At 46.0% G+C, this 27,358-nt stretch overlaps 1 protein-coding gene and 1 non-coding gene across 4 annotated transcripts in view; both read left to right on the top strand.

Annotated features, from left to right (window-relative positions):
* The window catches only part of epha3 (eph receptor A3), a 186,956-nt gene that overhangs the window by 42,840 nt on the left and 116,758 nt on the right, over positions 1-27,358 (top strand). For all 3 annotated transcript variants that reach the window (XM_046366478.1, XM_046366487.1, XM_046366469.1), the window contains exon 3: positions 1-188. This exon is cut by the window's left edge and continues 473 nt beyond it. In XM_046366478.1, the coding sequence (XP_046222434.1) occupies positions 1-188 (188 nt within the window). The remainder of the gene's footprint in view (positions 189-27,358) is intronic.
* Positions 26,415-26,487, top strand: trnaa-ugc. The gene has a single exon. It is a non-coding gene; the product is annotated as a tRNA-Ala (tRNA).

Raw genomic sequence — 27,358 nt, forward strand, 5'->3', positions numbered from 1 at the left:
GGCCTCCTTCCCTGAAACCGTGCCAATGGACTCTCAGTCATTGGTGGAGGTGAAGGGCTTGTGTGTCAATCACTCCAAGGAGGAGGAGCCACCGCGTATGTACTGTAGTACAGAGGGGGAGTGGCTAGTGCCCATAGGGAAGTGTCTGTGTAACGTTGGCTATGAGGACAGAGGGAGCTCCTGCCAAGGTAAGACACAGAGTTATAATGTTCACTGAATGCATTTCCTTCTTTCTTTTTATACTTGTTTCTCCCCCTTCTCTCTCCCCTTTATTTTATCTCTCTCTCCCACCTCCCTCCCACTCCATTGCTGAAATATACAGTGACTTCAACATAGGCTCTGAGTGTGTACAGTACCTTGTAATGTTTTGAAAGTGTGGTTTCAGTCCTGATCTACTGCACATGTACACACACCTTATATCTGTCGGCCACCTCTGGCCTTCGTTCTACCACTAGAAACCAGATACGGGATGTGTGTATGAGGGTTGAGAGAGGAGTTCTGTGTTTGTATATGGTACAGGGACCAGCTTGCAGTAGTTACTGTATATCAGTGAGCTCCTCCTCTCTCACCTCATCAGAACAGAGGAAGGATCATAGTTCTCTGTGTGTGTGTCTGCTGTTGGAGGCCATGGAGAGAGGGGGATATCAGAGAGAAGGGTGTTTGCTGCTGAGGACTGGGTCATGAAAGGTTACTGGGCTGGTGTTTTGGGTGTTTTGACTTGGGTGCAGGGCTGGGAAATAGGCCTGGAGAAGATGACGTTGTATCATATGGTGTTTAAAGATATTATAATATGGTGATATAGTGTGTGTTGGTTCCAGTGGGAGCCCAAAGAAATGACTACAGCCCCGACACGCCAAGAGACCATCTACTCCTCTTCTCTCCTTTCAGATGGGAATGTGCTGTGTTGAGCGCAACGTGAAGATATTGATCTACTCTCTGTGCATTCACTATTCTATGGATGCGTGTGTGGAAGGATGAATGAGTCATGTTTAGTGTAATGAAAGATCAAAGCGAATCTCATAGTTGAAGTTCTGGTGTCAAGGGTAACAGAGAGAAGCTCCTTTCCCTTAAAAGGAAGACAGACAAATGGTAGTGTGAGGCAATACCTCCTGCTGCGCTCTCTCTTTCTCTCTCTCACTCTCTCCCCAGTCAGTGTGAGTAGTGTGAATGTTTGGGTGTATTTGACAATCTCTTATTAGTTTCACTGACGACTAATGGAGTCTAATAAGGGCTTATGTTACGCCAGTCTGTGACAGCTGCTCTGTGACACACACACACACTCGCATGCACACACACACACACACACACACACACACACACACACACACACACACACACACACACACACACACACACACACACACACACACACACACACACACACACACACACACACACACACACACACACACACACAGTCCCCCATGAACAGCGACAGCGAGGGGCCATGTGCGCAGCTCGTCCACCAGGCCCCTAGTGTTAACAGACAGATGAGTGTTGGGGGGCCAGTGTAATGTGCGGCGGGTAGCAGAGTAGCTAACGCAGGGAAATGTTTAGGTATCCAGACCTAATTCTCCTAGCAGTGTGTGTTAGTGTAACTCTGAGTACGATGAAGAGAAACGCTTTACTGCTATAGTTCACTGAATATTTAATGGAGTGTGTTTTCTTTGAGAAGTGATGCAGCATCTTCCATTTCTCTTTGCTGTGTGTGTGTGTGTGTGTGTGTGTGTGTGTGTGTGTGTGTGTGTGTGTGTGTGTGTGTGTGTGTGTGTGTGTGTGTGTGTGTGTGTGTGTGTGTGTGTGTGTGTGTGTGCGCGTGCGTGCGCGTGTGCGTGTGCGTGCGTGTTTTTATGTGTTTGCATAGGCCTCAGAGTGTATTTGAAGGATTTAGTAGACAATGTGGGGTATTGTATTAAACTGTCATAATTATCCCTTTCCATAGCTCTGTGTGTTTGTTTAGAAATGTGTGTGAAGCTGAGGGATGTTTTCATAGTGAGGCTTCAAAAGAACACAAACACTCCGTCCAGCTACACAGGTTTAGCCTGCTGCCGCCTATGTGGTGTGCTTCAGTGTATATGTGGTGTGTTTCGGTGTATATGTGGTGTGTTTCGGTGTATAGGTCTCAGTGTTTATGTGTTTATGTGTATATGTGTATATGTATATTCGGTGTATATGTGATGTGTTTCAGTGTATATGTCTCAGTGTTTACAACGTGTATACACTGTGTATTTGTAGTGTGTTTTGGTGTATATGTGGTGTGTTTCAGTGTATATGTGGTGTGTTTCCGTGTATATGTGGTGTGTTTCAATGTATATGTGGTGTGTTTCAGTGTATATGTGGTGTGTTTCAGTGTGTATGTGGTGTGTTTCAGTGTATATGTGGTGTGTTTCGGTGTGTATGTGGTGTGTTTCAGTTTATACAGTATGTGGTGTGTTGCAGTCTATATGTGTGTGTTTCTTTGTGTGTACACACACACACGTGTGTGCGTGCATTCAAGCATTGTCTGCTAGCATTAAGAGCAAAGTTCAATGTACTTAAAGTGCTTTGCCAGTAATGTAACGTTGTCTGAGCACTGAAGGTCACCTCACTCAGGAGGGTCTCACTTAACTGGATCTCATCCTTGTAATAGGCTGTATCTGCTTCAGCCGTAGAGAGATGATGGGTAGACACCTCACCTCATCATGCTAGTAACAAACAGTTGTTCAGTGCAGTTTTGTGGACAGACATTGTTGCCCAGTGGAGAGGAGTGACACTGTCCTCTGGCGTTACAATGGACCAGAGTAGGTGATCTAGCACCGTTTTACTATCAGTGTAAGTCCTCCAAACTTACTTTGAGCTTATAACAGCAAACACAGGCCGCTCAGAATCCAGCCGGATGTGTGTGTCACAGTGTGTGTGTGTGTGTGTGTGTGCTGTGTGTCAGCAGCTGTTCGCCAGTTCCTCTGAGAGAGACGAGGGTTTACATTCCTGTTGGATTTACCAAGACACACAGTCCCCACACACACTAGTCCTTATTACTTATCAGACACACACATGCACTCACACACACACACAAATTAACGCACGTACACGCACACGCACACGCACGCACGCACGCACGCACGCACGCACGCACGCACGCACGCACGCACGCACGCACGCACACACACACACACACACACACACACACACACACACACACACACACACACACATGTTCCCAGTTCTGAGCAATATATTTCTACCCTGTCTTAGTTTATGTGTACGTGTGTGTGAAAGAAAGAGCACTCTACATTTATCTTCCAGTACCCACTGATACCTCCTCTAGGCTGACACTGGCTTTAGAAGTGGTTTAGATGACTGTGGAGAGATTGATTGGTCTCTTCATCTAAACACTGATGTTCATTAGCCAGATCATCTCCAGATCATCTGTATCACAACAATGGGCCAGTACTGGCTCTCTGTCAATATGGGCTCTGGTCATTATGGAGTTGTAACTGTGTAGCGATTTGATCTGTAGATGTTTCGGCATGTTTTGGGTCTTATTTTAGGCTGTGTGTGGTGTGTGTGTGGGGGTGGGGGTGTTGCCATGGAGGCAAGCAGCAAGACTGCTCACTATTGCTCACACACTGTGTTTGTGTGTGTGTTCATGTGTGTGTGTTCATGTGTGTTGAGCAGTTTGGGTCTCTCAGAATGCCAGCTCAAGCGAGTTCATGCCTAACACAGCGGACACAAAGACAGAAAATACATACACATAGAGGTCACACACTGGCCTTAGTCATACACGTGGCCTTTAGTTTGAGTGATACAGTCTCTGACATGTTTGTGTTGCATTGAAGGAAAGGTTGGGTAGGTTACTTTCTAAATGTAATCTATTACAGTTACTAGTTACCTGTCCAAAATTGTTATTAGTAACGTAACTTTTGGATTACTAAAATTCAGTAACATAATCTGATTACTTTCAGTTACTTTTAGATTACTTTCCCCTGAAAAGGCGCTGGTTAGCGTTTTTCGTCAATAATCTTTTTCTGAGGGCCTCCCGAGTGGTGCAGCGGTCTAAGGCACTGCATCGCAACCGGGTGCAGACATTTTTTGGTAACCTTCCCCAGATCTGTGCCTCGGTACAATCCTGTCTCGGAACGTTACGGACAATGCCTTTGACCTCAGGGCTTGGTTTTTGCATCCACTATCAACTGTGGGACCTTATATAGACAGGTATGTGCCTTTCCAAATAATGTCCAATCTATTGAATTTACCACAGGTGGTCTCCTATCAAGTTGTAGAAACATCTCAAGGATGATCAATGGAAACAGGAAGCACCTGAGCTCAATTTCGAGTTTCAGAGCAAAGGGTTTGAATACTTCTAAATAAGGTATTTCGGTTTTCTTTTTTTAATACATTTGCAAACATTTCTAGAAATCTGTTTTCGCTTTGTAAATATTGGGTATTGTGTGTAGATTGATAAGGGAAAAAAGTAATTTAATCAATTTCAGAATAAAGCTTTAATGTAACAAAATGTTGAAAAAGTCAAGGGGTCTGAATACTTTCGGAATACGCTGAGGATTAGCCAAATCGTTTTTCCTGAGCATAATCCAAAAATAAAGTACTTATTAGCCTACTCTCTTGTTTAAGATTTTTCTGTCATGAAGGACTCTTTGGGCTCATTGCTTCGGGTTAAAAAATAAATGCTGCTCTCGGAATGGCATGTTTTGAGAACTACCAAAAACTGCAAGTGAGAAGTTTTTTTTGCCAGTATAGAGCAGAAAGGCACAGGGGAGTTTAGAAGGGAGGAACTCCCTCCACATTCTATTTCGTAGGCTGGGATCCGCACTGCAGCTGTTGCTTTCTACTGGCCGCAAAAAACAATGATTTATAACCATCTTAAATTTCTTGAATTCAATCATTATTGGGTTAAAATACACTTACATGTATACATTTGTGAACAGCCATCCACAACAACCACAACCCGTAAGGCGCAAATATCTAATTGAGAGAGCAGCAGTGTGATTCACATCAATGCACTCTGTAGATATGAATAATAAGTGATATCCGTATCGTTGTAGACGACACCACTGCTGTCATCCTTTACCTCCAAGAGTTTATTCAAGTTGGATCATCTTTGGATGCCGACAGCAGCCGCACCATTGGAAGACACAGCTTGGACTGTAGCCTACAAAAGCCTGTTCCTGCTCTTTTCCCTCGATCCATCAAACACATTCGGTGTGTCATCCTAGTGGCCTCTGACTTGTGGTCAGACTCGCTCAGGTGGAACAAACTCAAACTTGCACCTTTTTTCAATGTTGCTTTGAATGTCATTGAGAAAACAGAAAGGTGTTGAAATACATGTTTTGTCACATCCTTTCTGAATTCAAAAGTAATCTTAGAAGTAATATGTAATCGGATTACAATAGTTTTTCTGGTATCGTAACGTATTCCAGTTAGAGTTGTTTTGTAATCCGTTACACCCCAAACCTGATTGGAGGTACACGCTCAAACACAATGGGTTACTGATTGCCTCGAAGAAAACACACACATTAAGAAACTCTGGCACAGACCCTACCAGAGCTACTGGTACTTCTTTCAGCCTCAATGAGGAGCGCTGAGGTGGACTGAAACCGTTTCTGAATTGGTCTAAACTTGTTGGAAATAGTTCGTAATGGACTCACAGGAAATGCTTTGTGGTGATCTTTGGCGGTCTGTAGTGGACTGGAGCAATCTGGAGTCGACCAAATAGACTGTAGGGGTCAGAATGACGCAGGCCTGGCCCAATAGCTCATGGTCCCGGCTATAGAATCACAGTCTAACATGCATGACTGAATCTTTTTATGTGTGTGTGGGTGTGGGTGTGGGTGTGGGTGTGTGAGAGAGCAGAGGGAAAAATGATTAGCAAGAGGGTGAGGAGCAGTGTAAAAAAAATGGTGTTCAATTGACATGTACACACACTCACATGTACACACACTCACATGTATACACACTCACATGTACACACACACACACACACACACACACTCACATGTACACACACACACACACTCACATGTACACACACTCACATGTACACACACTCACATGTACACACACACTCACATGTACACACACACACACACACTCACATGTACACAAACTCACATGTACACACAATCACATGTACACACACACACTCACATGTACACACACTCACATGTACACACACTCACATGTACACTCACATGTACACACACTCACATGTACACACACTCACATGTACACACACACACACACACTCACATGTACACACACACACACACACACACACACACACACACACACACACACACACACACACACACACACACACACACACACACACACACACACACACACACACACACACACACACACACACACACACACACACACACACACACACACACACACAAACATGTACACACCCACTAACATGTACACACACACTCACATGTACACACACACTAACATGTACACACACACACACACACACACACACACACACACACACACACACACACACACACACACACACACACACACACACACACACACACACACACACACACACACACACACACACACATACACACACACTCACACGTACACACACACTCACATGTACACTCACACACACATGTACACACACACTAACATGTACACACACACTCACATGTACACACACACTCACATGTACACACACACTCACATGTACACACACACTCACATGTACACAAACACACACACACACACACACACACACACACACACACACACACACACACACACACACACACACACACACACACACACACACACACACACACACACACACACACACACACACACACACACACACACACACACACGGACACAGTCCTACTCTACTCCCTAGATCACTATGATTCTTGGTCCTGGTGTTATATAAGTGACAGCATCTCTAGAAGAACATGCACATGTTAGCGCTAGTGATAAAGTTGCTCCAGAACTTCAACCCAGTGCTTCTTGCAGTAGAGTGTGTGTGTTGTGGTTCTTGCAGTAGAGTGTGTGTTGTGGTTCTTGCAGTAGAGTGTGTGTGTTGTGCTCCTTGCAGTAGAGTGTGTGTGTGTTGTGCTTCTTGTAGTAGAGTGTGTGTGTTGTGCTCCTTGCATTAGAGTGTGTGTGTTGTGCTTCTTGCAATAGAGTGTGTGTGTTGTGGTTCTTGCAGTAGAGTGTGTGTGTTGTGCTTCTTGCAGTAGAGTGTGTGTGTGTTGTGCTTCTTGCAGTAGAGTGTGTGTGTTGTGCTTCTTGCAATAGAGTGTGTGTGTTGTGGTTCTTGCAGTAGAGTGTGTGTGTTGTGCTTCTTGCAGTAGAGTGTGTGTGTTGTGCTTCTTGCAGTAGAGTGTGTGTGTTGTAGTTCTTGCAATAGAGTGTGTGTGTTGTGCTCCTTGCAGTAGAGTGTGTGTGTTGTGGTTCTTGCAGTAGAGTGTGTGTGTTGTGCTTCTTGCAGTAGAGTGTGTGTTGTGGTTCTTGCAGTAGAGTGTGTGTGTTGTGCTCCTTGCAGTAGAGTGTGTGTGTGTTGTGCTTCTTGTAGTAGAGTGTGTGTGTTGTGCTCCTTGCAGTAGAGTGTGTGTTTTGTGCTTCTTGCAATAGAGTGTGTGTGTTGTGGTTCTTGCAGTAGAGTGTGTGTGTTGTGCTTCTTGCAGTAGAGTGTGTGTGTTGTGCTTCTTGCAGTAGAGTGTGTGTGTTGTGCTTCTTGCAGTAGAGTGTGTGTGTTGTAGTTCTTGCAATAGTGTGTGTGTTGTGCTTCTTGCAGTAGAGTGTGTGTGTTGTGCTTCTTGCAGGAGAGTGTGTGTGTTGTGCTCCTTGCAGTAGAGTGTGTGTGGTTGTGCTTCTTGCAGTAGAGTGTGTGTGTTGTGGTTCTTGCAGTAGAGTGTGTGTGTGTTGTGCTTCTTGCTAGCGTCTCTAACCTCCTCTGTCACGCTGGCTCAGCATTGGGTCCATCTCCTCCTAAGCCTCACTGGCTGGTGAGTGAGTGTAACCTCAGCTGGAGAGAGCATTGTGCATTCAGAGGCAGATCATAGTCTCACAGGGTTTTCACAGCAAGGAGGACTTTTCACTAAGGCTTTTCTAGCGAGGAATAGTGTGGAGGTGTGTCTTTGGGATTTGTTATCCTGTATGTGATTTCACCTGGACTGGTTAGGGCTTGACACCTTAGCTAGGAGCGAATGTTGCACTCACCTTTAATAACACACACACACACGCACGCACACACACACACACACACACACACACACACACACACACACACACACACACACACACACACACACACACACACACACACACACACACACACACACACACACACACACACACACACACACACACACACACACACACACACACACACACACACGCACACGCACACGCACACATGTTCACTTTCCTCCTGAGACCACTGTCATTTAGACTGTTGTGCAAGAGCACTGTCCATATCAGATTGTGCATATAATTTACGAGTTGGCCCCACTTATTTATGAACATCTTTGCTTGATGTCTTTTTTGGTGGGCTATCTCATGAATTGATGGGATGTGTTTAGGTGAGCAGACACCTGGGGCGATTGATTTGTGAGTTGCCCTTCATGCCTGCTCCCATATGCAATAATTATTATGTATCTCTTTGTGGCTAATTTGTATTTCAGGTAGACCACACTGAAGAGGGCTGTGAAGTCCAAACGTCTGTGGACACTTTCCCCGATGCGTTGAATAATGAAGTCGACTTCATGCAGCATATTTTTGAGTTCGAACCAATTACACCTATTTGTTAGCAAAGCCCTGGACTTATATTGTTCCTAAAGCGAGGTCATTTCCCACATGGAAGCTATCAGAGCCTGTAACTCACTCTGTGTGTGTGTGTCTCACTGGTTTCCCTATCAGTGACAGTGACACTCTCTGGTTATCCTTCACTACCCGACCCAGGGTTGTTTCCGTCGTAAACCCTCAGCATGACTGTTTCCATAGACCTAGATGACTCCACCATGGGCCTGATAACACAGAGAATATACCTAGATGACTCAACCATGGGCCTGATAACACAGAGAATATACCTAGATGACTCCACCATGGGCCTGATCACACAGAGAATATACCTAGATGACTCCACCATGGGCCTGATCACACAGAGAATATACCTAGATTACTCCACCATGGGCCTGATTACACAGATTACTCCACCATGGGCCTGATTACACAGAGAATATACCTAGATTACTCCACCATGGGCCTGATTACACAGAGAATATACCTAGATTACTCCACCATGGGCCTGATTACACAGAGAATATACCTAGATTACTCCACCATGGGCCTGATTACACAGAGAATATACCTAGATTACTCCACCATGGGCCTGATTACACAGAGAATATACCTAGATTACTCCACCATGGGCCTGATTACACAGAGAATATACCTAGATTACTCCACCATGGGCCTGATTACACAGAGAATATACCTAGATTACTCCACCATGGGCCTGATTACACAGAGAATATACCTAGATTACTCCACCATGGGCCTGATTACACAGAGAATATACCTAGATTACTCCACCATGGGCCTGATTACACAGAGAATATACCTGATTACTCCACCATGGGCCTGATTACACAGAGAATATACCTAGATTACACAGAGAATATACTCCCACCATGGGCCTGATTACACAGAGAATATACCTAGATTATACTCCACCATGGGCCTGATTACACAGAGAATATACCTAGATTACTCCACCATGGGCCTGATTACACAGAGAATATACCTAGATTACTCCACCATGGGCCTGATTACACAGAGAATATACCTAGATTACTCCACCATGGGCCTGATTACACAGAGAATATACCTAGATTACTCCACCATGGGCCTGGATCAGAGCAGCAGAGCTCAGGGTTCCACAAGGTCTAGTCTTCTATCACATACTCTCTCACACCCATCTGACAGGCTTTTCACATACTCTGAAACTAGAACCATTAGTGTGTTAACAGCTTTAGGTATACTCTGAGACCGTATTACCAAAACCTACCATTTCCGACATCCAAGGGGAACTCTCCATGGCATAAGTAAAGGAGATTGATATATAGTGATCTGTGTCCGATCGATAACTCTCCTCCAGCCATCATATTTGTGTTGAGACAGAGTTCAGATAAATCCCTCACAGTGACTGTAGACTAAATCTGAGTGTATTCTGCTGTGTGTGTGTGTGAGAGAGTGCTTTTGATGGGAATGCAGATGGCAAGATGCCCCAAACACAGAAAATAAACAGCAACAGGCACAAACCCCTCCAGAGATATTTGACTTTTTGAGAATCCTCTCAACCCCATTCTACCGAAGCAAACTAATTAAAGTGTTTGCAGCCCACAGCAATAACACTGTCTCCAGTCTGCTGTGGCTGGGGGGCTCCAGAGGGAGAGAGAAGCTGTCTACGGTACATAACACAGAGTTCAGATCCCAAACATAGAGGTTTTATTAAAGACTCCATTCAGCCAGTCTAAACCAGGAATACACCACTGGGAGGAGAAAACAGAACAATAGTCTCCAGGCAACACCAGTGTGTGTGTGTGAGGGCCCCTGGCCCACTGCCCCAGTGTTGCCTGTCTCTAGATCCTGGGCCAAGCCCCATACACAAGAGGAGGGCTTATTCAATATTTGATCAGGTTATCTTCAAGAAAAGGCGGACAGGGCTTGGGGCTAGAGAGTAGGCCAGGCAGTACCTCTCTACAGCAGGCTCTGGTTCTCTGGTTCTCTGGTTCCTATGGTGCTGTTGACTTCAAAGCTGCTAACTACAGGCCAGGAATGTATCACTGGCCCGGGAGAGGTTTTGCGAGGGAGAAGGAGAAGGGAGAGGGTAGAAAGAGAGGGGTGGAGGGGTTCCAGATAGAGATTTGAGGGGGGGCTATTTGGGGAGACCCCCTGTGCTGGGTGGGGTGCAGGTTAGAATTGGGGGTGACAGAGATGGGTGAGAGTGGTGTAGCTATGACAGCAGGACAAGAGGGGGAGACAGGTAAGAGTGAGACAGGGGAAGGTAAGAGGTAGACAGGTAAGAGGTAGACAGGTAAGAGGGAGACAGGTAAGAGGGAGACAGGGGAAGGTAAGAGGTAGACAGGTAAGAGGGAGACAGGTAAGAGGGGGACAGGGGAAGGTAAGAGGTAGACAGGTAAGAGGGAGACAGGTAAGAGGGAGACAGGGGAAGGTAAGAGGTAGACAGGTAAGAGGGAGACAGGTAAGAGGGAGACAGGGGAAGGTAAGAGGTAGACAGGTAAGAGGGAGACAGGTAAGAGGGGGACAGGGGAAGGTAAGAGGTAGACAGGTAAGAGGGAGACAGGTAAGAGGGAGACAGGGGAAGGTAAGAGGTAGACAGGTAAGATGGAAACAGGGGAGGGAGACAGGTAAGAGGGAGACAGGTAAGAGGGAGACAGGGGAAGGTAAGAGGGAGACAGGTAAGAGGGAGACAGGTAAGAGGGAGACAGGTAAGAGGGAGACAGGTAAGAGGGAGACAGGGGAGTGTAAGAGGAAGACAGGTAAGAGGGAGACAGGGAAATGTAAGAGGTAGACAGATAAGAGGGAGACAGGTAAGAGGGAGACAGGGGAGTGTAAGAGGGAGACAGGTAAGAGGGAGACAGGGGAGTGTAAGAGGGAGACAGGTAAGAGGGAGACAGGTAAGGGAGACAGGTAAGAGGGAGACAGGGGAGTGTAAGAGGGAGACAGGTAAGAGGGAGACAGGGGAGTGTAAGAGGTAGACAGATAAGAGGGAGACAGATAAGAGGGAGACAGGGGAAGGTAAGAGGTAGACAGGTAAGAGGGAGACAGGTAAGAGGGAGACAGGGGAGTGTAAGAGGGAGACAGGTAAGAGGGAGACAGGGGAGTGTAAGAGGTAGACAGATAACAGTGAGACAGGTAAGAGGTAGACAGATAAGAGGGGGACAGATGAGAGGGAGACAGATAAGAGCGAGACAGGTAAGAGGGAGACATGGGAAGGTAAGAGGTAGACAGGTAAGAGGGAGACAGGTAAGAGGGAGACAGGGGAGTGTAAGAGGGAGACAGGTAAGAGGGAGACAGGTTAGAGGGAGACAGGTAAGAGGGAGACAGGTAAGAGGGAGACAGATAAGAGGGAGACAGGTAAGAGGGAGACAGGTAAGAGGGAGACAGGTAAGAGGTAGACAGGTTAGAGGGAGACAGGTTAGAGGGAGACAGGTTAGAGGGAGACAGATAAAAGCGAGACAGGTAAGAGGTAGACAAATAAGAGGGAGACAGGTAAGAGGGAGACAGGTTAGAGGGAGACAGGTTAGAGGGAGACAGATAAGAGGTAGACAGGTAAGAGCGAGACAGGTAAGAGGGAGACAGGTAAGAGGTAGACAGGTTAGAGGGAGACAGGTAAGAGGGAGACAGGTAAGAGGTAGACAGGTAAGAGGTAGACAGGTAAGAGGGAGACAGATAAGAGGGAGACAGGTAAGAGCGAGACAGGTAAGAGGTAGACAGGTTAGAGGGAGACAGGTAAGAGGGAGACAGGTATGCATCCCTGGCCCGGGAGAGTGATTCGCTAAAATTAATTGATGACAAATACTTTAATCAGTAAGGTAGGTCACTCCCATAGAATTCTATGGTCACTTCCACTGAGACCTACTTTGAAATGTGGATTACCAGGTTTATATGCGCTGTGTGCAATAGCCTGGGGACGAGGTTATGTGATTTCTGACAGAACTGTTTATTAGTAGTCCGGCTATGAGGCCTGTGTATCTTGTTCTGCCTGTACAGCAATGCGGCCTGTATATCTTGTTCTGCCTGTACAGCTATGAGGCCTGTGTATCTTGTTCTGCCTGTACAGCTATGAGGCCTGTGTATCTTGTTCTGCCTGTACAGCTATGAGGCCTGTGTATCTTGTTCTGCCTGTACAGCTATGAGGCCTGTGTATCTTGTTCTGCCTGTACAGCTATGAGGCCTGTGTATCTTGTTCTGCCTGTACAGCTATGAGGCCTGTGTATCTTGTCCTGCCTGTACAGCTATGAGGCCTGTGTATCTTGTTCTGCCTGTACAGCTATGAGGCCTGTGTATCTTGTTCTGCCTGTACAGCTATGAGGCCTGTGTATCTTGTTCTGCCTGTACAGCTATGAGGCCTGTGTATCTTGTTCTGCCTGTACAGCTATGAGGTCTGTGTGGCTGCTGTGTGTTGCCTGTGTGTTGCTTTCACATGTTTCTGGAACGGGATGTGGATGCCTGTGGTTATGGAGAAATGTTGAAGGAAGCAACGAGCAGGAAATGATGCAGAGCGATGTCAGGTTTAGGTTGACGTTTCAACAATCATCAGTCAGCATGTACAGCAGGGTTACAGATGGAGAGCTAAGAGCAGAAGTAACATTTTACAGTACTGTATCCCTCAGCTGACACCGTCAACCCCCACGTCCAACTCACTGCAGCTTGAGATGTGTGTGTGAGTCCTTGACCTCGTTGTATGAAGTGTGCTGTGTATATTGTTGTCTCCTATGTCTTAGTCAGGTTTCGTAGGTAACACTCCACTGGGACCTGTGTGTGAACAGATCACCAAATAAACTAGATCTTTCCATCTGTCTCCACCAGCCAGGAAACTATCTGACCCAAGGATGCAGTTAGTTCCTCAGTCCAGTCATCACTTTAGGGAGAGCTGTGTGTGTGTGTGTGTGTGTGTGTGTGTGTGTGTGTGTGTGTGTGTGTGTGTGTGTGTGTGTGTGTGTGTGTGTCTGTCTGTCTGTCTGTCTGTCTGTCTGTCTGTCTGTCTGTCTGTCTGTCTGTCTGTCTGTCTGTCTGTCTGTCTGTCTGTCTGTCTGTCTGTCTGTCTGTCTGTCTGTCTGTCTGTCTGTCTGTCTGTCTGTCTGTCTGTCTGTCTGTCTGTCTGTCTGTCTGTCTGTCTGTCTGTGTGTCTGTGTGTGTGTGTGTGCGTGCGTCCTCAGCTGATTAAAGCCAGTCAGGCCTCAGTGATCAGGCATTTAGCCATCTTTCCAGTCTGAATGCCAAACACAACAGAGCATGCCCAGACCAGCCATGTGTGGAGACCGGCCAAGCTGATAGACAGAAGAAAAACCTGGGGAAGAGGGGATGGAGGGAAATTATTAGAAAAACCATGGCTGTGTTCACTAAGGAGAAAGAAGAGACAAAGCTTTATAATGCAAAACAGAACTAAGTGTTCTGGATGAGTTCAGTTATAAACACCTCATGAACATAACCCTGGACTAGAGGTCATGAACATAACCCTGGACTAGAGGTCATGAACATAACCCTGGACAAGAGGTTATGAACATAACCCTGGAATAGAGGTTGTGAACATAACCCTGGACTAGAGGTTGTGAACATAACTCTGGACTAGAGGTCCCGAACATAACCATGGACTAGAGGTCCCGAACATAACCCTGGACTAGAGGTTGTGAACATAACCCTGGACAAGAGGTTGTGAACATAACCCTGGACTAGAGGTGATGAACATAACCCTGGACTAGAGATGGTGAACATAACCCTGGACTAGAGGTTGTGAACATAACCCTGGACTAGAGGTGATGAACATAACCATGGACTAGAGATTGTGAACATAACCCTGGACTAGAGGTTATGAACATAACCCTGGACTAGAGGTCATGAACATAACCCTGGACTAGAGGTCATGAACATAACCCTGGACTAGAGGTCATGAACATAACCCTGGGCTAGAGGTGATGAACATAACCCTGGACTAGAGGTCATGAGCATAACCCTGGACTAGAGGTCGTGAACATAACCCTGTACTAGAGGTCATGAACATAACCCTGGACTAGAGGTTGTGAACATAACCCTGGACTAGAGGTGATGAACATAACCCTGGACTAGAGATTGTGAACATAACCCTGGACTAGAGGTCATGAACATAACCCTGGACTAGAGATCATGAACATAACCCTGGACTAGAGGTTATGAACATAACACCGGACTAGAGGTCATGAACATAACCCTGGACTAGAGGTCATGAACATAACCCTGGACTAGAGGTCATGAACATAACCCTGGACTAGAGGTCATGAACATAACCCTGGACTAACCCTGACTAGTTCATGAACATAACCCTGGACTAGAGGTTATGAACATAACCCCGGACTAGAGATTGTGAACATAACCCTGGACTAGAGGTCGTGAACATAACCCTGGACTAGAGGTTGTGAACATAACCCTGGACTAGAGGTCCCAAACATAACCCTGGACTAGAGGTTATGAACATAACCCTGGACTAGAGGTCATGAACATAACCCTGGACTAGAGGTGATGAACATAACCCTGGACTAGAGATGGTGAACATAACCCTGGACTAGAGGTTGTGAACATAACCCTGGACTAGAGGTGATGAACATAACCCTGGACTAGAGATTGTGAACATAACCCTGGACTAGAGGTTATGAACATAACCCTGGACTAGAGGTCATGAACATAACCCTGGACTAGAGGTCATGAACATAACCCTGGACTAGAGGTCATGAACATAACCCTGGGCTAGAGGTGATGAACATAACCCTGGACTAGAGGTCATGAGCATAACCCTGGACTAGAGGTCGTGAACATAACCCTGTACTAGAGGTCATGAACATAACCCTGGACTAGAGGTTGTGAACATAACCCTGGACTAGAGCTGATGAACATAACCCTGGACTAGAGATTGTGAACATAACCCTGGACTAGAGGTTATGAACATAACCCTGGACTAGAGGTCATGAACATAACCCTGGACTAGAGGTCATGAACATAACCCTGGGCTAGAGGTGATGAACATAACCCTGTACTAGAGGTCATGAGCATAACCCTGGACTAGAGGTCGTGAACATAACCCTGTACTAGAGGTCATGAACATAACCCTGGACTAGAGGTCGTGAACATAACCCTGTACTATAGGTCATGAACATAACCCTGGACTAGAGATCATGAACATAACCCTGGACTAGAGGTTATGAACATAACCCCGGACTAGAGGTCATGAACATAACCCTGGACTAGAGGTCATGAACATAACCCTGGACTAGAGGTCATGCACATAACCCTGGACTAGAGGTCATGAACATAACCCTGGACTAGAGGTTATGAACATAACCCTGGACTAGAGGTTATGAACATAACCCCGGACTAGAGATTGTGAACATAACCCTGGACTAGAGGTCGTGAACATAACCCTGGACTAGAGGTTGTGAACATAACCCTGGACTAGAGGTCCCAAACATAACCCTGGACTAGAGGTTATGAACATAACCCTGGACTAGAGGTCATGAACATAACCCTGGACAAGAGGTTATGAACATAACCCTGGAATAGAGGTTGTGAACATAACGCTGGACTAGAGGTTATGAACATAACCCTGGACTAGAGGTTGTGAACATAACCCTGCACTAGAGGTCATGAACATAACCCTGGACTAGAGGTCATGAACATAACCCTGGACTAGAGGTCATGAACATAACCCTGGACTAGAGGTGATGGACATAACCATGGATTAGAGGTGATGAACATAACCCTGGACTAGAGGTCATGAACATAACCCTGGACTAGAGGTTATGAACATAACCCCGGACTAGAGGTCATGAACATAACCCTGGACTAGAGGTCGTGAACATAACCCTGGACTAGAGATCATGAACATAACCCTGGACTAGAGGTTTATGAACATAACCCCGGACTAGAGGTCATGAACATAACCCTGGACTAGAGGACATGAACATAACCCTGGACTAGAGGTCATGAACATAACCCTGGACTAGAGGTGATGGACATAACCATGGATTAGAGGTGATGAACATAACCCTGGACTAGAGGTCATGAGCATAACCCTGGACTAGAGGTCGTGAACATAACCCTGTACTAGAGGTCATGAACATAACCCTGGACTAGAGGTCGTGAACATAACCCTGGACTAGAGATCATGAACATAACCCTGGACTAGAGGTTATGAACATAACCCCGGACTAGAGGTCATGAACATAACCCTGGACTAGAGGACATGCACATAACCCTGGACTAGAGGTCATGAACATAACCCTGGACTAGAGGTGATGGACATAACCCTGGATTAGAGATGATGAACATAACCCTGGACTAGAGGTCATGAACATAACCCTGGACTAGAGGTTATGAACATAACCCCGGACTAGAGATCGTGAACATAACCCTGGACTAGAGGTCGTGAACATAACCCTGGACTAGAGGTTGTGAACATAACCCTGGACTAGAGGTCCCAAACATAACCCTGGACTAGAGGTTATGAACATAACCCTGGACTAGAGGTCATGAACATAACCCTGGACTAGAGGTCATGAACATAACCCTGGACTAGAGGTCATGAACATAACCCTGGGCTAGAGGTGATGAACATAACCCTGGACTAGAGGTCATGAGCATAACCCTGGACTAGAGGTCGTGAACATAACCCTGTACTAGAGGTCATGAACATAACCCTGGACTAGAGGTCGTGAACATAACCCTGTACTAGAGGTCATGAACATAACCCTGGACTAGAGATCATGAACATAACCCTGGACTAGAGGTCATGAACATAACCCTGGACAAGAGGTTATGAACATAACCCTGGAATAGAGGTTGTGAACATAACCCTGGACTAGAGGTTGTGAACATAACTCTGGACTAGAGGTCCCGAACATAACCATGGACTAGAGGTCCCGAACATAAGCCTGGACTAGAGGTCGTGAACATAACCCTGGACAAGAGGTTGTGAACATAACCCTGGACTAGAGGTGATGAACATAACCCTGGACTAGAGATGGTGAACATAACCCTGGACTAGAGGTTGTGAACATAACCCTGGACTAGAGGTGATGAACATAACCCTGGACTAGAGATTGTGAACATAACCCTGGACTAGAGGTTATGAACATAACCCTGGACTAGAGGTCATGAACATAACCCTGGACTAGAGGTCATGAACATAACCCTGGACTAGAGGTCATGAACATAACCCTGGGCTAGAGGTGATGAACATAACCCTGGACTAGAGGTCATGAGCATAACCCTGGACTAGAGGTCGTGAACATAACCCTGGACTAGAGGTCGTGAACATAACCCTGGACTAGAGGTTGTGAACATAACCCTGGACTAGAGGTGATGAACATAACCCTGGACTAGAGATTGTGAACATAACCCTGGACTAGAGGTTATGAACATAACCCTGGACTAGAGGTCATGAACATAACCCTGGACTAGAGGTTATGAACATAACCCTGGACTAGAGGTCATGAACATAACCCTGGACTAGAGGTCATGAACATAACCCTGGGCTAGAGGTGATGAACATAACCCTGTACTAGAGGTCATGAGCATAACCCTGGACTAGAGGTCATGAACATAACCCTGTACTAGAGGTCATGAACATAACCCTGGACTAGAGGTCGTGAACATAACCCTGTACTATAGGTCATGAACATAACCCTGGACTAGAGGTGATGGACATAACCATGGACTAGAGGTTATGAACATAACCCTGGACTAGAGGTCATGAACATAACCCTGGACTAGAGGTCATGAACATAACCCTGGACTAGAGGTCATGAACATAACCCTGGACTAGAGGTCATGAACATAACCCTGGACTAGAGGTCATGAACATAACCCTGGACTAGAGGTTATGAACATAACCCTGGACTAGAGATTGGACTGAACATAACCCTGGACTAGAGGTCGTGAACATAACCCTGGACTAGAGGTTGTGAACATAACCCTGGACTAGAGGTCCCAAACATAACCCTGGACTAGAGGTCATGAACATAACCCTGGACTAGAGGTCATGAACATAACCCTGGACAAGAGGTTATGAACATAACCCTGGAATAGAGGTTGTGAACATAACCCTGGACTAGAGGTTATGAACATAACCCTGGACTAGAGGTTGTGAACATAACCCTGGACTAGAGGTCATGAACATAACCCTGGACTAGAGGTTATGAACATAACCCTGGACTAGAGGTTGTGAACATAACCCTGGACTAGAGGTCATGAACATAACCCTGGACTAGAGGTTGTGAACATAACCCTGGACTAGATGTCATGAACATAACCCTGGACTAGAGGTGATGAACATAACCCTGGACTAGAGGTTGTGAACATAACCCTGGACTAGAGGTTGTGAACATAACCCTGGACTAGAGGTGATGAACATAACCCTGGACTAGAGGTTGTGAACATAACCCTGGACTAGAGGTCATGAACATAACCCTGGACTAGAGGTGATGGACATAACCATGGATTAGAGGGACTGTTGAACATAACCCTGGACTAGAGGTCATGAACATAACCCTGGACTAGAGGTTATGAACATAACCGTGGACTAGAGGTGATGAACATAACCCTGGATGAGAGGTGATGAACATAACCCTGGACGAGAGGTGATGAACATAACCCTGGACTAGAGGTTGTGAACATAACCCTGGACTAGAGGTGATGAACATAACCTTGGACTAGAGGTCATGAACATAACCCTGAACTATAGGTGATGAACATAACCCTGGACTAGAGGTCATGAACATAACCCTGGACTAGAGGTGATGAACATAACCCTGGACTAGAGGTGATGAATATAACCCTGGACTAGAGGTGATGAATATAACCCTGGACGAGAGGTGATGAACATAACCCTGGACTAGAGGTTGTGAACATAACCCTGGACGAGAGGTGATGAAAATAACCCTGGACTAGAGGTTGTGAACATAACCCTGGACTAGAGGTTGTGAACATAACCCTGGACGAGAGGTGATGAATATTTACATTTACATTTAAGTCATTTATAACCCTGGACGAGAGGTGATGAATATAACCCTGGACTAGAGGTGATGAATATAACCCTGGACTAGAGGTGATGAATATAACCCTGGACTAGAGGTGATGAATATAACCCTGGACTAGAGGTGATGAATATAACCCTGGACTAGAGGTGATGAATATAACCCTGGACTAGAGGTGATGAATATAACCCTGGACTAGAGCTGATGAACATAACCCTGGACTAGAGATTGTGAACATAACCCTGGACTAGAGGTTATGAACATAACCCTGGACTAGAGGTCATGAACATAACCCTGGACTAGAGGTCATGAACATAACCCTGGGCTAGAGGTGATGAACATAACCCTGTACTAGAGGTCATGAGCATAACCCTGGACTAGAGGTCATGAACATAACCCTGTACTAGAGGTCATGAACATAACCCTGGACTAGAGGTCGTGAACATAACCCTGTACTATAGGTCATGAACATAACCCTGGACTAGAGATCATGAACATAACCCTGGACTAGAGGTTATGAACATAACCCCGGACTAGAGGTCATGAACATAACCCTGGACTAGAGGTCATGAACATAACCCTGGACTAGAGGTCATGCACATAACCCTGGACTAGAGGTCATGAACATAACCCTGGACTAGAGGTTATGAACATAACCCTGGACTAGAGGTTATGAACATAACCCTGGACTAGAGATTGTGAACATAACCCTGGACTAGAGGTCGTGAACATAACCCTGGACTAGAGGTTGTGAACATAACCCTGGACTAGAGGTCCCAAACATAACCCTGGACTAGAGGTTATGAACATAACCCTGGACTAGAGGTCATGAACATAACCCTGGACAAGAGGTTATGAACATAACCCTGGAATAGAGGTTGTGAACATAACCCTGGACTAGAGGTTATGAACATAACCCTGGACTAGAGGTTGTGAACATAACCCTGCACTAGAGGTCATGAACATAACCCTGGACTAGAGGTCATGAACATAACCCTGGACTAGAGGTCATGAACATAACCCTGGACTAGAGGTGATGGACATAACCATGGATTAGAGGTGATGAACATAACCCTGGACTAGAGGTCATGAACATAACCCTGGACTAGAGGTTATGAACATAACCCTGGACTAGAGGTCATGAACATAACCCTGGACTAGAGGTCGTGAACATAACCCTGGACTAGAGATCATGAACATAACCCTGGACTAGAGGTTATGAACATAACCCTGGACTAGAGGTCATGAACATAACCCTGGACTAGAGGACATGAACATAACCCTGGACTAGAGGTCATGAACATAACCCTGGACTAGAGGTGATGGACATAACCATGGATTAGAGGTGATGAACATAACCCTGGACTAGAGGTCATGAGCATAACCCTGGACTAGAGGTCATGAACATAACCCTGTACTAGAGGTCATGAACATAACCCTGGACTAGAGGTCGTGAACATAACCCTGGACTAGAGATCATGAACATAACCCTGGACTAGAGGTTATGAACATAACCCCGGACTAGAGGTCATGAACATAACCCTGGACTAGAGGACATGCACATAACCCTGGACTAGAGGTCATGAACATAACCCTGGACTAGAGGTGATGGACATAACCCTGGATTAGAGGTGATGAACATAACCCTGGACTAGAGGTCATGAACATAACCCTGGACTAGAGGTTATGAACATAACCCCGGACTAGAGATCGTGAACATAACCCTGGACTAGAGGTCGTGAACATAACCCTGGACTAGAGGTTGTGAACATAACCCTGGACTAGAGGTCCCAAACATAACCCTGGACTAGAGGTTATGAACATAACCCTGGACTAGAGGTCATGAACATAACCCTGGACTAGAGGTCATGAACATAACCCTGGACTAGAGGTCATGAACATAACCCTGGGCTAGAGGTGATGAACATAACCCTGGACTAGAGGTCATGAGCATAACCCTGGACTAGAGGTCGTGAACATAACCCTGGACTAGAGGTCATGAACATAACCCTGGACTAGAGGTCATGAACATAACCCTGTACTAGAGGTCATGAACATAACCCTGGACTAGAGATCATGAACATAACCCTGGACTAGAGGTCATGAACATAACCCTGGACAAGAGGTTATGAACATAACCCTGGAATAGAGGTGAACATAACCCTGTCATGAACATAACCCTGGACTAGAGGTTGTGAACATAACTCTGGACTAGAGGTCCCGAACATAACCATGGACTAGAGGTCCCGAACATAAGCCTGGACTAGAGGTCGTGAACATAACCCTGGACAAGAGGTTGTGAACATAACCCTGGACTAGAGGTGATGAACATAACCCTGGACTAGAGATGGTGAACATAACCCTGGACTAGAGGTTGTGAACATAACCCTGGACTAGAGGTGATGAACATAACCCTGGACTAGAGATTGTGAACATAACCCTGGACTAGAGGTTATGAACATAACCCTGGACTAGAGGTCATGAACATAACCCTGGACTAGAGATCATGAACATAACCCTGGACTAGAGGTCATGAACATAACCCTGGGCTAGAGGTGATGAACATAACCCTGGACTAGAGGTCATGAGCATAACCCTGGACTAGAGGTCGTGAACATAACCCTGGACTAGAGGTCGTGAACATAACCCTGGACTAGAGGTTGTGAACATAACCCTGGACTAGAGGTGATGAACATAACCCTGGACTAGAGATTGTGAACATAACCCTGGACTAGAGGTTATGAACATAACCCTGGACTAGAGGTCATGAACATAACCCTGGACTAGAGGTTATGAACATAACCCTGGACTAGAGGTCATGAACATAACCCTGGACTAGAGGTCATGAACATAACCCTGGGCTAGAGGTGATGAACATAACCCTGTACTAGAGGTCATGAGCATAACCCTGGACTAGAGGTCATGAACATAACCCTGTACTAGAGGTCATGAACATAACCCTGGACTAGAGGTCGTGAACATAACCCTGTACTATAGGTCATGAACATAACCCTGGACTAGAGATCATGAACATAACCCTGGACTAGAGGTTATGAACATAACCCCAGACTAGAGGTCATGAACATAACCCTGGACTAGAGGTCATGAACATAACCCTGGACTAGAGGTCATGCACATAACCCTGGACTAGAGGTCATGAACATAACCCTGGACTAGAGGTTATGAACATAACCCTGGACTAGAGGTTATGAACATAACCCCGGACTAGAGATTGTGAACATAACCCTGGACTAGAGGTCGTGAACATAACCCTGGACTAGAGGTTGTGAACATAACCCTGGACTAGAGGTCCCAAACATAACCCTGGACTAGAGGTTATGAACATAACCCTGGACTAGAGGTCATGAACATAACCCTGGACAAGAGGTTATGAACATAACCCTGGAATAGAGGTTGTGAACATAACGCTGGACTAGAGGTTATGAACATAACCCTGGACTAGAGGTTGTGAACATAACCCTGCACTAGAGGTCATGAACATAACCCTGGACTAGAGGTCATGAACATAACCCTGGACTAGAGGTCATGAACATAACCCTGGACTAGAGGTGATGGACATAACCATGGATTAGAGGTGATGAACATAACCCTGGACTAGAGGTCATGAACATAACCCTGGACTAGAGGTTATGAACATAACCCCGGACTAGAGATTGTGAACATAACCCTGGACTAGAGGTCATGAACATAACCCTGGACTAGAGGTTGTGAACATAACCCTGGACTAGATGTCATGAACATAACCCTGGACTAGAGGTGATGGACATAACCCTGGACTAGAGGTTGTGAACATAACCCTGGACTAGAGGTTGTGAACATAACCCTGGACGAGAGGTGATGAACATAACCCTGGACTAGAGGTTGTGAACATAACCCTGGACTAGAGGTCATGAACATAACCCTGGACTAGAGGTGATGGACATAACCATGGATTAGAGGTGTTGAACATAACCCTGGACTAGAGGTCATGAACATAACCCTGGACTAGAGGTTATGAACATAACCGTGGACTAGAGGTGATGAACATAACCCTGGATGAGAGGTGATGAACATAACCCTGGACGAGAGGTGATGAACATAACCCTGGACTAGAGGTTGTGAACATAACCCTGGACTAGAGGTGATGAACATAACCTTGGACTAGAGGTCATGAACATAACCCTGAACTATAGGTGATGAACATAACCCTGGACTAGAGGTCATGAACATAACCCTGGACTAGAGGTGATGAACATAACCCTGGACTAGAGGTGATGAATATAACCCTGGACTAGAGGTGATGAATATAACCCTGGACGAGAGGTGATGAACTTAACCCTGGACTAGAGGTTGTGAACATAACCCTGGACGAGAGGTGATGAAAATAACCATGGACTAGAGGTTGTGAACATAACCCTGGACTAGAGGTTGTGAACATAACCCTGGACGAGAGGTGATGAATATTTACATTTACATTTAAGTCATTTATAACCCTGGACGAGAGGTGATGAATATAACCCTGGACTAGAGGTGATGAATATAACCCTGGACGGGAGGTGATGAATATAACCCTGGACTAGAGGTGATGAATATAACCCTGGACGGGAGGTGATGAATATAACCCTGGACTAGAGGTGATGAATATAACCCTGGACTAGAGCTGATGAATATAACCCTGGACTAGAGGTGATGAATATAACCCTGGACTAGAGGTCTTCTAATGTTGATTTTGTGTTGATTTTAGATCTACTTCCTGGTAGTGCTTCTGCAGAATGAAGCTGTTCCACAGACCCCATGGCATCCCTCCCTATTCAGTCATCCTCTTCCTCCCTTCATCCCTCCCTATTCAGTCATCCTCTTCCTCCCTTCATCCCTCCCTATTCAGTCATCCTCTTCCTCCCTTCATCCCTCCCTATTCAGTCATCCTCTTCCTCCCTTCATCCCTCCCTATTCAGTCATCCGCTTCCTCCCTTCATCCCTCCCTATTCAGTCATCCTCTTCCTCCCTTCATCCCTCCCTATTCAGTCATCCTCTTCCTCCCTTCATCTCTCCCTATTCAGTCATCCTCTTCCTCCCTTCATCCATCCCTATTCAGTCATCCTCTTCCTCCCTTCATCCCTCCCTATTCAGTCATCCTCTTCCTCCCTTCATCTCTCCCTCCTTCCCTCCCTTCTTCCTTCCCTCCTTCCATCTCTCCCTCCTTCCTTCCTCCCTTCATCTCTCCCTCCTTCCTTCCCTCCTTCCATCTCTACCTACTTCCTTCCTCCCTTCATCTCTTCCTCCGTCCTTCCCTCCTTCCACCTCTGCATCTCTCCTGTACTTAGAGGACAATGCTGTGACATGGCTCTTCACAGCAGCTCTGTCTTTGTGACTATCCACCCCACGACTGACCCTGAAATCTATCCTCTCTCTATCCTCTCTCTATGCTCACTATACTCTCTCTCTAGCCCGCCCCCCTCTCTATCTGTCTCTGGGCTGTAAAGTGTCTGTCACTTAAAGAGGGAGCCAACCTTTAAAGGTTGAATTGCTGCACAGATGAGCACTGACCTTTTACAGCGGACACTGTATGTAAGATGGCTCCGTACGACACACACACACACACACACACACACACACACACACACACACACACACACACACACACACACACACACACACACACACACACACACACACACACACACACACACACACACACACACACACACACACACACACACACACACACACACACACTGAGGGTGTGGGGGCAGACAGGGAGAACCAAATTCCAGGGAGGATGGCCAACAAGATGAATTCTTCAATCAGCCAGATACATTTGAATCTCTACTTTTTAATCCCCCTCTTCTCAGCCTGTTCAAGTCCAGGTGGGAGGCGTCTGTTAAAGAGGATGGAAGTATAGGTCACACACAGGTCTAACATGTCTTCTCTTCCCACTAAAACTGAGTGTACCTATCGCAGTGTGTGTGTGTTCTTGTCTCATGTCAGATTGCGTTGTGATGGCGACAGCTCGTTGACAGAGTAATTGGTGTAGCTTGTAGTGACAACGAGGGGGAGCTCCAATTAATCCATTGATTTACATTTAAATAGGACCTGAAAGGTTACAGGCTGCTAACTGTCATCTGCATTTTCTTACCATGCTGATGTCTGACTGACACACACACACACACACACACACACACACACACACACACACACACACACACACACACACACACACACACACACACACACACACACACACACACACACACACACACACACACACACACACACACACACACACACACACACACACACACACACACACACACACACACACACACACACACACACACACACACACACACACACAGTAGCTAGCCCTGCATATAATTATAGGCAAAATAAGGTGTTAATTACAATGTCATGCATTAGTCATGGTTGCTTGGCTCTTTTGATTACTGTTTTATTCTGGAATGAATATCATCTCATCTGTCAGTTTTAGTCTGCCTCTGCTCCGTCTGACAAGTTAATGCCATGAGATGATCACTGCCGATTTGCAATGCTGAGAGGGATGTGTGTGAATATGTTTCTCTTATAATGTATGTATGTGTCTTTCTGTCTGTCTGTCTTTCTGCCCGTGTAGCTCAGTTGGTAGAGCATGGCGCTTGCAACGCCAGGGTTGTGGGTTTGATTCCCACTGGGGACCAGAAAATAATATCAATCAAATGAAAAATAGTGAATGTCTGCACTCACTGCTGTATGTTGATCTGGATAAGAGCGTCTGCTAAATGACAAACACATGTCCAATCTGAGTCTGTGTCCTCGACTATGGCCTGTGTGGTTGACAGTGTGCACACAATCATGTGTGTTTTAATCTGTGTGTGTTGATATGCATGGCCTGCAGTATCCAGGTCGGAGGTCAGCACAGTGAGAGAGAATAGCATCAGGTGTGTTTAATACCTTTCGAAATCCCTTTCTAAATCCCTTTCTAAATCTCTCTAATTGTTGAGAACAGTGTTGCTGTGATGTGATGATCACCAACACTCTTCTGTTCTCTTTTTACTGACGCACAGCAAATAATCGTCTGCAGGTGTCTGAACAATAACTAATTGAGCTAATTATGATTATCCCTCCCTCTTTGTGTGTGTGTGTATTACTGTATGTATGGTTAAGGTAAGGGGTAAGCCAGGAATACTTCAATAGAAAAGCAGAAAGCCTCCAAAGCCAACAGTTCTGCTAAGTGAGATGTGCAGTGTGGTAATGATGCCATCTATCACTTCACCCCTCCTCTTCTCCTTCCCTCCTTCCCTCCATGCCTCCTCTCCTCCATCAGCCACGCTGGACCCATTCATTTACCAGTCTATTTATGGCCCTATAAAAACACTAACGAGAGGAGAATAGTCACACTGGCACGAGAACAGGAGTTATGGGAAATGGGGAAAGAGGGGGTAAACCGGGAAAAACTGGAAGGGAGAAAGGAGGGAGACTGTTATGCCATATGGAACATACCAAACCATAGCACTCCAGTTGTCCTGTTGAGGGAGAAGCAGAGCAGTTCTGACCTCCACATTGGAGTG

Source organism: Oncorhynchus gorbuscha, linkage group LG01, assembly GCF_021184085.1.
Source record: "Oncorhynchus gorbuscha isolate QuinsamMale2020 ecotype Even-year linkage group LG01, OgorEven_v1.0, whole genome shotgun sequence".
NCBI lineage: Eukaryota > Metazoa > Chordata > Actinopteri > Salmoniformes > Salmonidae > Oncorhynchus > Oncorhynchus gorbuscha.